At 40.8% G+C, this 14504-nt stretch overlaps 1 protein-coding gene across 1 annotated transcript in view; it reads right to left on the bottom strand.

Annotated features, from left to right (window-relative positions):
* Positions 1-14504, bottom strand: part of gdpd2 (glycerophosphodiester phosphodiesterase domain containing 2) — a 77762-nt gene that overhangs the window by 9615 nt on the left and 53643 nt on the right. The window contains exons 9-10 of the mRNA XM_060832304.1: positions 14113-14260; positions 10420-10502 (exon numbers count right to left, since the gene is read on the bottom strand). Coding sequence (XP_060688287.1) covers positions 10420-10502; positions 14113-14260 — 231 coding nt within the window. The remainder of the gene's footprint in view (positions 1-10419; positions 10503-14112; positions 14261-14504) is intronic.

Genomic DNA, 14504 nt, shown 5'->3' with positions numbered 1-14504 from the left:
CCAGAGAAAAGACCAATTTATCTCAACTCTCCATTTTCTATTGATAAGCCATTCATTTATCCCAGCTAATAAATTACTTCTAATTCCAAGTGATCTTGAGGCATGACAGCATGGAAGGGTATGAGCCAAGTGCTGGAACGTAGGATTAGAATGGATAGATGCTTGACCAGCATGGATACAAGTGACCAAAAGTCCTCTTCCCTTGCTATAAAACTGGATGATTCTATGAAGGTTATCATGAGTCACCAGAGTCAGGGGAACAGTGTAGATGAATAAGACAAGAACTGAAACTATCCATATCCTATAAATAACATTCCCTCTAAACTGTGGATTCCCACAGTTTACTGTTACTGCAAAGCTGCACACACATTGGTTTGCGTGCTGACACATGGCTTCCACTTGTGGAAACTGCTGCTGCATGACCTCAGAGATCTATGCAGCAGGAGATAGTTAGAGGAATGAATATTCCCTGCAAGAGGGTGATGATGAGTTTGAGAATGTCATAAACATAGGACCAGTACAACTGTCTGAATTCTACAGTTCCCACAGAAAAGAAATTCACAAAACCTTTCAAATACTGAACACAGCCAGAAATCTGAAGCTGAAGATAAATAATGGAGCATGGAGGAATATATTCTCACACAGACTATACCAGAGATCTACCCTGAAAACTTGAAAGAAAATAGTAAGCCTCTCGGACCAACAGGTCTACATCAGATGCCACACCACTTCCTCTTCACTCCTCCCTAGAACATGTTGACACCAAGAACAGCTACAGAAGAATCCTACTCATTGACTACAGTTCAGCCTCCAACACTATTATCCCCTCAAGACTGATTACTAAACTTAGTGACCTCAGACTAAGCCCCACTCTCTGCAACTGATCCTCAGTTTCCTCTCCCACAGGCCACAATCAGTGAAGATTGGGGATAATATTTCATCCTCACTAACACTCAACACTGGAGCCCCCCCAGGGGTGCATACTCTGCCCCCTACTGTACTCACTGTATACCCATGACTGCATCGCCAAATACCGGACTAATGCCATTTACAACCATAGTCAGTTGAATCTCAGATGGCAACGAAACAGTCTACAGACAGGAGGTGGAAGACCTAGAAAAATGGTGCACTGAGAACAATCTAGCTCTCAATTCTGGCTAAACCAAGGAACTCATCATTGACCTTTGGCAGCTTGTTACTCATGCTCCCCTGCGCATTCACAGCACAGAGGTGGAACAAGTGGAGAGTGTCAAACTCCTGGGAGTGGTCATCCACAACAAGCTTTCTTGGACTCTTCATGAGGACGCACTGGTTACAAAGGCCCAATTGAGGTCTTCTTCCTCAGGCAGCTGAGGAAATTTGGCGTGACAGCGAATACCCTTGCCAACCTTTATAGGTGTGCCATTGAGAGCATTCTATCTGGGTGTATCATTACCTGATATGGTAATTGTACTATTCAAGATCGGAGATGGTTACAGAGAGTGGTGAACTCTGCCCGGACAATCACAAAGGCCAACCTCCCATCTATAGAATCCATCTACCAGGCCCACTGTCAAGGAAAGGCCGCCAGCATTCTCAAAGATCCATCCCGCCCTGGCAATGTTTTTCTACAAACTCTATCATCGGGAAGAAGGTACAGAAGTCTGAACACACGCACCATCCGGTTTTGCAACAGTTTCTACCCTACTGTTGTTAGAATACTGAATGGACTCATAAATTCTTAACATTCACCTGTACCTGTGATTTTGTTTTTGCCGCTGTTACCTATTATTCACTTATCCATGCTACTTAACTCTGTGACCTGCCTGTATTGCTCGCAAGACAAAGCTTTTCACTGTGTCTCGGTACACGTGACAATTAATTCAATTCACATTCACAGGAAGAAAAGTTGCTTTCCTATCATATGAACAGAAAAGAAGAACTGAATCACAATTCTATTATGATACTAGAAGAGATCACATTAGCAGCAAGAGACCTATGTACTAATATACTAAGATGTATTGTCATTTGTTGAAAACCTTGAATCCTTGTGGTTCTATTCTCTTAACAAGTCACCTTTATCTCTCATTTTTTTAAAGCAAATAATGTGTAAGCATTGGTTCCTATCTAGATTGAAACATAGATTTGCTAATTTGGTCTGGGGTCATTACAACTGAATGGATATCAAAAAATATTGAAAATATGGTGTCTACATATAATATGGATCAGAAATGCATCAATACACAACAGAAAGTGGAGATGATAGCCACAGAAGCATTACCCAGACAATGGCACACTGCGGAAGCCAATTTGTTCACACTAAATCAAGAAAGAAATCTCATTACCAATCAGGTTTTAGTTTTGAAATAGCTGAGCTCTTTGATTTTAATAGCATGCGTTCTTTTCTAAAAATATTAACAATTACATTACTTAGGTGATGGAGTTATGCCTCCATCTTGTAAATTTGGCTTTCATTTTTCTCAGTGGTGAGATGGCGTGCCGTGGAGGCAATATTGATCCAGGGTTGGAGGAGTCATGCATAGTTATGATGGCACTGTTGGTGATGATTGTGTCTGACTTTCCTGGTCAGGAATCATAGATTCTGTTCCTTCCTATTTGCATATCAACTTTTGTGTCAATAATATATAAAGTCAGAAGCTGCATAACACCAGTTTATAGTCTGACAGATTTACTGCAAATCGCAAGCTTTTTTAACAGCTGGTTCTTCATCAGCACCTGATGCTTTGAGAATACCCTCCATTATGTTATGCCATACTATCACTGATAAAAAGGATAGATTTCAAACAACTCGAGACTGGGCATATGGCAATCTCATTGTCAGGCAATCCCTCACTCAAAGATTCTTAAGATCCTTGAGAGGGTAAATGCTGAGAGGATATTTCCCTCATGGAGAGTCTAGGACCCGAGACCATAGTCTTGGAATAAAGGGATGCCAATTTAAGACTAAGGTGAGTAGGAAGTTTTTTCTCTCAGATGACTGTGAATCTTTGGAGCTCCTTGCCAAAGACAGCTGTGTGGGCAGAGTACTTGTGTATATTTAAGGCTGAAATAGGTAGGTTCTTGATCAGGAGATAAATCAAGGGTTATAGGGAAAATGCAGAAAAGTGGACATGAGGAATGTCGGTTCAGCCATGATCCCATTGAATGGCGGAACAAGCTCAAATTGCTGAATGGCCTACTCCTATTCCTTATTCTCTTATTACCATCTAGTCATGAGATCAACTGTAGTTTAATAAAGTGTTCAGGAAGGCATGCCTGCAGCAGCACCAGGTATACCTAAAAATGAAGTGTCAATCTCGTGATGCTACAAAACAGGACTACTTCCACGCTGAATAGCATAAGTAAGAAGTGATAGACAGAACTAAGAAATTCCACAACAAATCAAATATAAGCTCTACCATCATGCCAGATTTTGTTTTGAAGGGTAGTAAACAATTAGACCCCCGATGCTCCCAATGTGGTCTCCTCTACATTGGGGAGACAGGACGCCTACTTGTGGAACGATTCAGAGAACATCTCCAGAACACACGCACAAAACAACCCCATTGCCCCATGGCCCAAGACTTTATCTTCCCTTCCCAAACCCTTACCAACCAATACCTGGAGGAAGAATGCCTCATCTTCTGCCTTGGGACCCTCCAACCTATTGCATTCTCAGTTGCCTTGCCCCCAACCCCACACCCTTCTCATTTATCTCTCAGTCCCCTTGAGCTAACCCCTCATCCCTGATGAAGAGCTTAGGCTTGAAACATCAATATTCCTGCTCCTTGGATGCTGCCTGATCAGCTATGCCTTTCCAGTACCACATTCTTCTACTGTAAATAATTAGACAACTTACTTGAGAAGGAGGCTCCACAAGTATTCCCACCCTCAATTATCATATGGCTTGGTCAATGGTAAACTTGTTCATCAAAATGAAGCTTCTAACGCAACTGGATTGTTTTGGGAAGGGGGTGTGGAGGAGATTCACCAGGATGGTGCCTAGGATAGAATATTTCGGCAATAAGAGAGGCTAAATAAGTTCAGGTTTTTTTTCTGTGGAGCAGAAAGTAAAGTTGCCACAGTCTTATCAGACCATACAGTGATCTTTTATTAGAGAGAGGTAACTGGTGGTCGCTTAATCTGAGAGACACTTAACCTGAGGGTCACCAAGACTCAGGTGAGGGGAGAAGTTGAGAAGGAGAGTCCTTCATGGTAACCTCAGATTTGAACCCATGCTGTTGGCATCACTCTGAATCACAAACTAGTTTTCCAGTCAACTGATGCAATCCACCCCCTAGAGAAGGTTGAGAGGTTCCTGATTAGGGTATATAAGGTTATGAGGGGCACGGACAGGGTGGATAGAAAACACTCTGTCCCCCTCAGTTGAAGGGTCAAGAACAAGGGCGCACATTTCTAAAGTAAAATTCAGGAAGTTCAGAGGGAATTTGAGGAATTTTTTTCATCCAGAGAGTAGTGAGGATCTGGAATGTACTGTCTGGGAGGGTAGTTGAGGTGGATAATCTCACAACTTTTAAAAAGTACTTGGATGAGCACTTGAAGTGTTATAACATTAAAGGCTATGGGCCTAATGAGGGAAAGTGGGACTAGTTGAGGTAGTAACGCATTTTTGGCAGTAAGGCTTGATGGGCTGAGTGGCCTCTTCTGCACTAAACGAGTTTATGATTTATTAGGAAAATAATCTTTATTAAAATAGTATAGGAAAAACCTTACTTAATTCAGACCCAAAGTCTCTGGATATGGTTGATAACCTAAGGTTACCTAATACCTCTCAGATTTGTCGAACGACTTACAATCCTCTACGTAGTTGGTCCTTTTGGTGAGAACTGTAGGTCAGTGAGCCAAGTTGACCGCTCCTTCCCCTCCTTTGTAACTGCAGACCCTTCCTGACCAAGATTGCGATCATTTGGCTAGAAAGTTTACAATCTCTAACAAGACTGGTCCATTCAGTGTTGATGTAGGCCTAAGTGAGGCTAGAAATCCTTTAGCCAAGTGAAGGGGCTGCAGTCACTAAAAGAGGCAGGTATGGTTAACTTGGCTCATGGACTCCTGACTCTTCTTCCAGATGTAGTAAAGTTACTTCAATTCATCCCTTTTATTGAGATTCAAATCAAACATCTCATAGCCGCATCAAACATTTTTCTGTTGTTCAGGATGTTTGAGACTAATCCTCTTTAGTATATTGCAAACTCAGCCAAGTAAGTTTAGTGCAACAGTACAGACCTTTATCATGGAAAACCCATTCCAGAAAATCTGGTCAGTTCAAACATCACCCCTGCTGTTGGAAAATAACACAACAACAGCATTTGGCCCCAGAAAGACATATGTTTGAATTATCAATTTCCCTTCTCAATGGGAACTCATTTTAACAAAACCAGGTTGATACTGTTACATTAGATGATCAATCTTGTGATTACATTGGGCAATGGTATTTCCCTACACCATTGTCCTATGACAGCAGTCAGATAGCATTCAATCCCTCACGCTGAACAACTGTCTGAATTCAACCTCTGTGCATTTGTGCTGACTCTTAATTGCAACTCTCTCTTTGTTTATTTTAAAGACTTTTTTTTCAGATTTCATCAGTCGAAGGAATTCCAATCCTACACTTCTAACATCATAGCCTTGACTCAAATGTGAACAAAAGAGCTGAATTTCGGAGGTGAGATGACAATGACTGCCCTCCACATCATTCCTTCATGACTCCACATCAGGAATTTGACTGAGTCATGAAGGAATCCTAGCAAAACTGGAGTCAGTGGAAATCAGGGAAAAACTGTCCACTGCTTGGAATCATGCCTATACAAAGGAAGATGTTGGAGGTTAATCATTTCAGTTCTAGGACAGCTCTACAGGAATTCCTCAGGATAGTGTTCTAGATCCAACCATCTTCAGCTGCTTCATCAATTATCCTTCTCTTCATTATAATGTCAGAAGTGGGGATGTTTTTGTTCAGCGTCATTTGCAACTCCTCAGATACTAAAGCAATCCATGCCTAAATGCAACAATGTTTGGATAATATTTAGGTTTGGATAATATTTAGGCTTTGGATTGATAAGTGTCGAGATTGTGGTGCTGGAATAGCTCAGCAGGTCAGGTAGATCCGAGGAGAAAGAGAATTGACGTTTCAGGCATTAGTCCTTCATCAGGAAAGTGGGCAGGCACTGAGGTAGGAGATGTGGCTGTAGTAGCAAGTCTGCTTCAGGATGTGGCTGAAGAGCTTCATGGCAGAGGAGATGGCCTGGGGGGTGCAATTAGAGAGGGACTCACTGAGATCCTTGTAGAGAGAGGAGAACTTCTTAATGGTAGGCATCCTTGGAAGGGTTGGAATCAACTAGGAAAAAGTGAGAACTGCAGATGATGGAGATCAGAGTCAAGAGTGTGGTGCTGGAAAAGCACATCAGGTCAGGCAGCATCTGAGGAGCAGGTGAATCAATGCTTCGGCCATAAGCCCTTCATCAGGGAATATCCAAAATATCGATTCTCCTGCTCCTTGGATGCTGCGTGACCTGTTGCGCTTTTCCAGCACCACATTCTCGACTCTGATCGCCAGCATCTGCAGTCCTCACTTTCTCCTTGAACTAATCAGTGGCTAGTAACTTTGCACCATGCAAGTGTCAGCCAATGATTGTCTACAATGAGAGAGAATATAACTATCACTCTTTGAAATTCAATGGCATTGCCCTTACTGAGTCGCCCACTATAAACTTCCTGTGGGCTAATTTCAGAATAATGTGTTTAATTCTGGTCTCCCTGCTATAGAAAATATATTGTTAAACTTGAAAATGTTCAGAAAAGATTTGCAAGGATATTGTCAGGACTGGAGAAAAGGAGGCATAAGGTCAGGCTGAATTGACTGGGGCTATTTTCCCTGGAACATTGGAGGCTGAGGTGTGTCTTTTTGGAGGTTTATATAATCATGAGGGGCATAGATAGGGTGAATAGCTAAAATTGCTTTCCCAGTGTAGAGGAGTTCAAAATGAGAGGGCGTAGTTTAAGGTTAGAGGAAAAAGATTAAAAAGGGACTAAAGGGGTAACTTATTCCTGCAGAGGATGGAATGAACTGCCAGAGGAAGTGGTGGAAGCAGATACAATTATGACATTTGAAAGTCAGCTGAATGGGTACATGAATAGGAAGGGTTTTGAAGGATATGGCCTAAATGTCGATCAGTTTAGGATATCCAGTTGGCATGGACGAGTTGGAGCGAGGTGTCCCTTTCAATGCTGTCTAACTCAATGGGATTTATCAGGATGTTGCTGGGAATGGAGAGTTTTAAGTTATAAGGAGGGGTTGGATAGGCTGAGATTTTTTTCACTGGTGTATAGGAGGTTCAGGGGTGACCTTATAGAGATTTATAAAATCATTAAGGGTATAGATAAGGTAAATGACAGGTATCTTTTCTCTAGGGTGGATGTTTTTAGACTAAGGAGCAAATTTTAAAGGTGAAAGGAGGAACATTTAAAAAAGACATGTAGGGCGCTGTTTTTAACACAGGAGTTCCAGAGGAAGTGTTAAGAAAATTTTTGATAATATATGAATGAGAAATGTTTGGAGAGATAGGGGGCAAGCACAAGCAAGTGAGACTAATTTAGTTTGGGATTATGTGAGGGTGGGACTGATTGGACTTAACGTCTGTTTCTATGCTATACAAACCTAAGCTTTATGACAATAAGATCTTTGGCCAGAAACTGAACTGGACTATCCATATAAGTAGCGGCCACAACAGTGGGTCAAAGACTAAGACTTCTACAGCAAGTGAGTCACCATCTCCTCAGCCAGGCCACCATCTCCAAGGTTTAAAGCAGATGTGTGAAGGAACACTCTTCACTTGCCTGGATAGGTGCAGCTCCAACAAGACTCAAGCGGCTTGACACCATCGGGGAAAAAGCAACCCACGTGGTTGACACAATATCCACAAACATTTACTTCTTTCACCACCCCAACGTTTAGTAACAGTAGCATGTATCTTCCACAAGATGCACATTAGAAATTCACCAAAGCTTGCTTCAACAGCACCTTCTGGCTCACTGTATGTTACATCATTAATACCATCTGTATAAAGTAGTGAAATCTCTTTATAGAACAATGAACGCTCTATGCCTATTGTTTGCAAACAATTTCATCACTGTCAGGGATACTATATGTTACCCATCAATTGTAACACTTCCTATTTCTGTTTACTCTGCCATTGCTTTCCTCATAAACATTTAGGTTGTGTGACAGGCACAAAAAATGATTAATATTCAAATATCATCACATTGGACCATACACAGATGGCAGATTTGATGTGGATTCTGATCTGTATTTGCTCAGACTAGTTCACCTTCTGGCTCAATGTGAAACTGCATTGATATGATGGACAAATGCCCTTTTCTGAGCCATGTGGTTTTGATGTTTCTATATGGTGTCAAATTTTATTGTAGACTAAAACATTTCAGGTTTGATTTCTGTTTTGTACTGAGTTTGCTGAATTCAGCTAGGAAATCAAATGTGCTTCTAAATTGGATTTAGGCTTACAATTCTATCTTAAAATCTGCTCCACATTGTCAAAAATGCTGGCATGGTTGGAGGGCACATAGCCAAAACTCACTCTAACAGCATGGATTTAATTGGTCAGATGTACCACATTAAGGATTTATTATCTTTGTGGAAGATTCAAGACAATCATAGAAATGTTAGCAATGTGGAAAGATTGCTGGTGGATGCAGTTTTCTTCACTGGAGCATTAAAAGTAATTTTTAAAAATTAGAAAAAATGGAAACAAGCATTTTAAATTGATTGGAAGAACAGAGAGATGTAAAGATTCAGTTGTCCAAGGGATACAGTGCTGATGGAAAAAGAATGTAACAAAAATTGAGATTTTAATTTTAATGCAGGGATATTGAATTTAAAAGTATACAATTGATATGGACATTGAAATTACAATGGAGATGCTATGGCAGACGTTAGAAAATAAACAGTACAGCAGAGGAACTGGCCCTTCAGCCTGCCATGTCTGTGCCAACCATGATGCCATTCTAAACTAACCCCATCTGTATGCCCGTGATATGTACCCATCTATTCCTTGCCTGTTTATGTGTTTGTCTAAATGCCTCTTAAACATCGTTATTTTATCCACTTCTACTGCCTTCCCTGGTATCATGTACCAAGCACACACCACTCTCTGTGTAAAAGTCTCACCTCACCTGCTTTAAAAGATCCCCCCTCACCTTAAACCACTAATATTTTTACATTTCCACCCTGGGGAAAAAAGACTCTGACTATCCACCCTATCTATGCCGTTCATAATTTTACGTTTCTATCAGGTCATCCCTGAACCTTTGAAGATCTAGTGAAAACAATCCAAGTTTATCCAACCTCTCCTTATAGTTAATATAGTTTAATATAGCCAACATCCTGGTAAACCTGGCATAGTCTAGGTGACTGCTTTGTGGAAGACCTATGTGCTATCTGCAAAAAACCCTCAACTTCCAGTTGCCTGCCACTTCAACACACCACCTTGTTTCCTGGCCAACTTCTCTTTCTCAAAAATGCTGCAGTGCTATAGCGTAGCTCAGTGCAAACTGGAAGAACAGCACTTTATTTTCCACTTGGGAACTCTAGTCTTCTGCCCTCAATATCGAGTTCAACAATTTTAGGGCTTCAGACACCTTTGTCATGTCCTACCTCAATCCCCACACACTTGGCCTTGTTATCACATGGTCTTCTATTACACACAACTCATAGTTAACCATTAATAGTCCCCATTAGCTACTATTCATTTTCCTAGGCTGACCATTATCCACTCCTTTGTCTGTCCAACTGTCCTCCTCTCTCTCTTTGGGCTTTATCTCCATCCATCATTTACTCTGTCACCCCAACCAACCTTCTGCATAAAAAGCAACTCTTTCCCAACTACCATCAATTCTGAAGAAGAGTCACTGGACCCGAAATGTTAACTCTGATTTCTCTCTACAGATGCTGCCAGACCTACTGAGGTTTTTCAGCGATTTCTGTTTCTGATTTCCAGCATCCACAATTCTTTCAGTTTTTTTTTATCCTGGTAAACCTCTTTTGCACTCTCTCCAAAACCTCCACATCCTTTGCTGAAGGGACAAAAGGGAGAAATGAAAGATTGAAGAGGCAAAAGTAAATACCACAGCCAAAGTTTGTGGTGAAAACCAAAAAAAAAAAAAATTTTTTAAAAAGGACCTTCAAAATCCTTGGTTGATGTTCTGTAATGTTAGGATTTCTAGCTACTCATCCATTAGGAACTACTCACACTTGGAATTTGCAGTTCACCATCTGAACAGTTGAAATTTATCATATTCATTAACACCTCTTCTAGAGACCTCCAAAAGCACTCACTGTTACTGCTTACAACGTCAAGGTTAATATTTGTCACGTGGCTGCAGACTGGTATAATTAGTATGACTTACCTATGTATGAAGTATATTAGGCCAATCAGTAGAAAAGATACAAGATCAATTCCTATCCATATTGCTTTATATGCTCCAGGAGTCTGAAAGCAAAACATTATAACAGAAATTAATGAAATTTGCCTACAATTAGTGTAATTGTGTTCCTAGGAGACAGCAAGAGTCACTGTGGGATATTAGATGTTGGTATAAGCCAACACTAACGAAGCAAAGTGTAGCAATCTGGTTCCCATTTCTCTGAAGTTAAAAGGAAAAGTAAGATTACTGCTTGATAAATATGAAAACAGCACTTAAGACACTCAAGAATATATTTTCACCCGTTGTGTACAATTGGTGAAACTGAATAGTTATTTATGCTCTGATGGTATATCAAAAATCTACCCACACATTTGAAATTAAATTCTGTTCCATATTTGGAGGTGATAGCACACTAAAATCTTTGAAAAATGTGGTCATTCCTTGTAAAATATCCAGAATCACCACAGATCCAGTGAAATACCCTTGTTATCAAGTGGGCAGTCAATCAAGGAAGTACAGTTGAAACTGGCTACGAAAAATGACAAAGCTATTGTATTTGGAATATCTGTGAATTTGCAAAAACACAGCTCTGCATTTTTTGTATTAAGTGAACCACCATATCATTAAAGAAATTAAAGAATTGTTATTGACATCAGGGGTAGAAATTCAGAAGGCAAAAAGTCAGTTGCAGAATCCTAGAATCGCTACAATTTGAATGCAGGCCATTCAACGCATCAAATCCACACGGACTCTCTGAATAGTATCCCACCAAGACCCACCATCCCATCCCTGTAAAGATGGTAAAATAGTAACAGTATCACATGGGGCCTAGACATTTTAATTGCACTCGTCACAGATGCTTGACATGGATTGCAAATTTGCAGATTCTGAAGGAGTTGTGGAAAATAACTAGTAGCCCGGTACTTCTCATATCCAAATGGTACAGAGCTATGTGGATCAAACTGCCACAATTGATAGTTTGCCTGATGATGGACAAATCAGTTCTGATCATCAATATGATGCCATTAGTCTGAAAGGACAAAAGTGAGTACTAACATCAGCTATTCACTAGAAGGGAATAGTCAATGAAGAAATAGATTTATTATAATTAGAGCAGGGAAGGCCACTGGAAAATGGGAATGCTGAACTGGAAAATGGGAATGCTGAATGAAGGTACAGGGTGAGGGGCAGAGGCAGAAGGTTGGGAACATGCAGTCCAAAGATGGAAGGGAAGAAAAGACACCGTGAGCTCAAACAGTAAGTTTGGGAGTGAATACCCCCCCAGAAAGAGATCATGGAACATTGAAAGGAATCTTGAGAAAAGGAGGTGAATATTTATTGTCTAATGTATTCCATTGTCTACACATTATTAGTACCAGTAAGCAATTTTGCCAAATACTTTTGCTATCTAAACAACATTGCAAATATATTTGTGGGCGGCACGGTGGCACAGTGGTTAGCACTGCTGCCTCACAGCGCCTGAGACCCCGGGTTCAATTCCCGCCTCAGGCGACTGACTGTGTGGAGTTTGCACGTTCTCCCCGTGTCTGCGTGGGTTTCCTCCGGGTGCTCTGGTTTCCTCCCACATTCCAAAGATGTGCGGGTCAGGTGAATTGGCCATGCTAAATTGCCCGTGGTGTTAGGTAGGGGTCTGGGTGGGTTGCGCTTCGGCGGGTCGGTGTGGACTTGTTGGGCCGAAGGGCCTGTTTCCACACTGTAAGTCTAATCTAATATCATTACAAATAAGGTCAAGAGTTATGTACATGTCCCCTTTCCTCTAGTGAACTGTCAATACCAGATCCAACATTGCTCGGGAGTTCACCCATACGAAAGGAATGAACCTTCTCTGCAAAACTTAGCGGAGCTAGCACACTTTGGTTGGTTAGGTGATATAATAATAGCTGATGAAAAATTTACCACAATGTTTTCTTATTGTTACCATACAAACATGGTGATCCTGAGGTGTGTGGGGCTCTGTCTTTGCAATACACGTGTTGCCTATTCTAAGTAGGCTCATCTAAATGATTATATTGTTTAAAATTTCAGTGACTGCACTGAACCCCATTAGATTAATAGGGTGTGCTGAGAAATTTCTAGGTTTAAAAAAATGCATCCAGTTATTTTACTTATTTATACATACAAAAACGATTTCAATTCCAAGAAAAGTCATCAATCTAAAATGGTTAACTCTGGTTTTCTCTTCCCAGATGCTTCCAAAAATGCTGGCTATTTGTAACATTTTCTATTTTTATTATCGATTTCAAGCATGTGCTATATTTTATTAAACAATTTGCAGACATTGTACAAAATTAATTTCCTCTGGGATTGATCACTTGTTTCTTGATATTTCTATTCCTGAGGCCTCAGACATTCCTAGATCAAATCTTACTCAAGACATTTGTGAATGAAAGGAGCATGTCTCTTCGAGAAGCCTGGGAACTATCTCAAACATGGCTCCTATAGAGGGTGAATTTGCCTCTCACAGAGTGGTTTTAACTGATGTCTGAATGACTTTGTTTTCTCCCATGACATGAAAGGTTGGATGTGGGTATTATGGTATTGATGAATCCAATGGAAGTTTATTGCAACTAACAATTATATATAAATATTGCATTCCTCAGCCACATAGGTATCTGCACTAATATTAGGCTGTTACATTATACTTCTGGGAGAGAATCATGCTTCAAGTGATTCAAGATAAAACAGACTATGATATTTTGTACCCTCTGGTTGCATGCTGTGATATTGTGATGGTATCATGACCATGTCTCTTGAAAGTATTCTGACACACTGACCATGCATCACAACCTAACAGAGGGCTTGGAAGGACAGAAATATTTTTCCATCATGTCTCCCAAAGGTATGTTAAAAAACCTGCAGGTTGGAATCCCAGCATATCCTGGTCTCACCCCATATTCCTGGACCATTCCAGATAAACATCACCGTCTTCAGTGGTGTAGTGGTTATTAACCCCACTTGTCACACAGAAGACCAGGGTTCAATCCCCCGCTGGGAAGGGACGAGAGTTTTATGGGTGGCACAGTGGCTCAGTAGTTAGCACTGCTGCCTCATAGCACCTGGGTCCCGGCTTCGATTCCAGCCTCGGTTGACTGTGTGGAGTTTGCACGTTCTCCCAGTGTCTGCGTGCGTTTCCTCTGGGTGCTCTGGTTTCCTCCCACAGTCCAAAGATGTGCAGGTCAGGTGAATTGGCCATGCTAAATTGCCCATAGTGTGAGGTGCATTAGCAAAAGGGAAATGGGTTGATTACTCTTCAGAGGGTCGGTATGAACTGGTTGGACCGAAGGGCCTGTTTCCACAATGTAGGGAATCTAATCTAATCTAAATACTCTGCTTTCTAAATACTCTGTCTTATGTGACCATGAGAATTTCAGGGCAGGTATATTCCTATCTGATTACTCACTGGATAAAACCATCTGATTTGCTCCATTGCAGATGGCACATTTTGTCCTTGGATAGCTGTTTAAGAAAAGAAAGCTCAATTTTGCTATTTATAAGTATCACAAAAATCAATTGCCTCCTATCTATATCCATTAGTTACTTCAAGGGTGAATGAAGGAACATAATTTGTTCCAGGAGTAACTTCATTTTGTTGCTGACACCCCACTGTGGACCTGCAAGATCCACAATTTTTACTTGCTTAAAAGTCTCACTTACGATAAACCAAACAGGCTCTTGCATATTCTTGAAGATATGACAGGCATTGGTCGTAACAGAACCCACTTTGGCACACCACAGCGTGGAGAATAGCCAACGTTCATTGACAACATAAAGGTTTGTGCTGATGTTCTTTTCTGCATAGTTCCTGAAGGTACATAACAATGTGACAATGTTTGAGTTAATTAATTCTAATAAGATGACAAATTACACCGAAGGAGAACGTTTGACCTCTTTCACAGCAGAAATCCACTGATTTATTAGAAGTAAAATTATTTTTCTGACACCATCTAGTGGACATGTTTGAAAATACAAAGGTTTCTGGCACATGGCTCCAGATTTATACAAGAATGAAGAAGGTATGTCATTTCCATCCCATTTTTTCTGTCAAC

The sequence above is a fragment of the Hemiscyllium ocellatum genome, chromosome 11 (assembly GCF_020745735.1).
Source record: "Hemiscyllium ocellatum isolate sHemOce1 chromosome 11, sHemOce1.pat.X.cur, whole genome shotgun sequence".
Taxonomy (NCBI): domain Eukaryota; kingdom Metazoa; phylum Chordata; class Chondrichthyes; order Orectolobiformes; family Hemiscylliidae; genus Hemiscyllium; species Hemiscyllium ocellatum.
The sequence above is the reverse complement of the archived record's forward strand: the minus strand, read 5'-3'. Positions and strand labels throughout refer to the sequence as shown.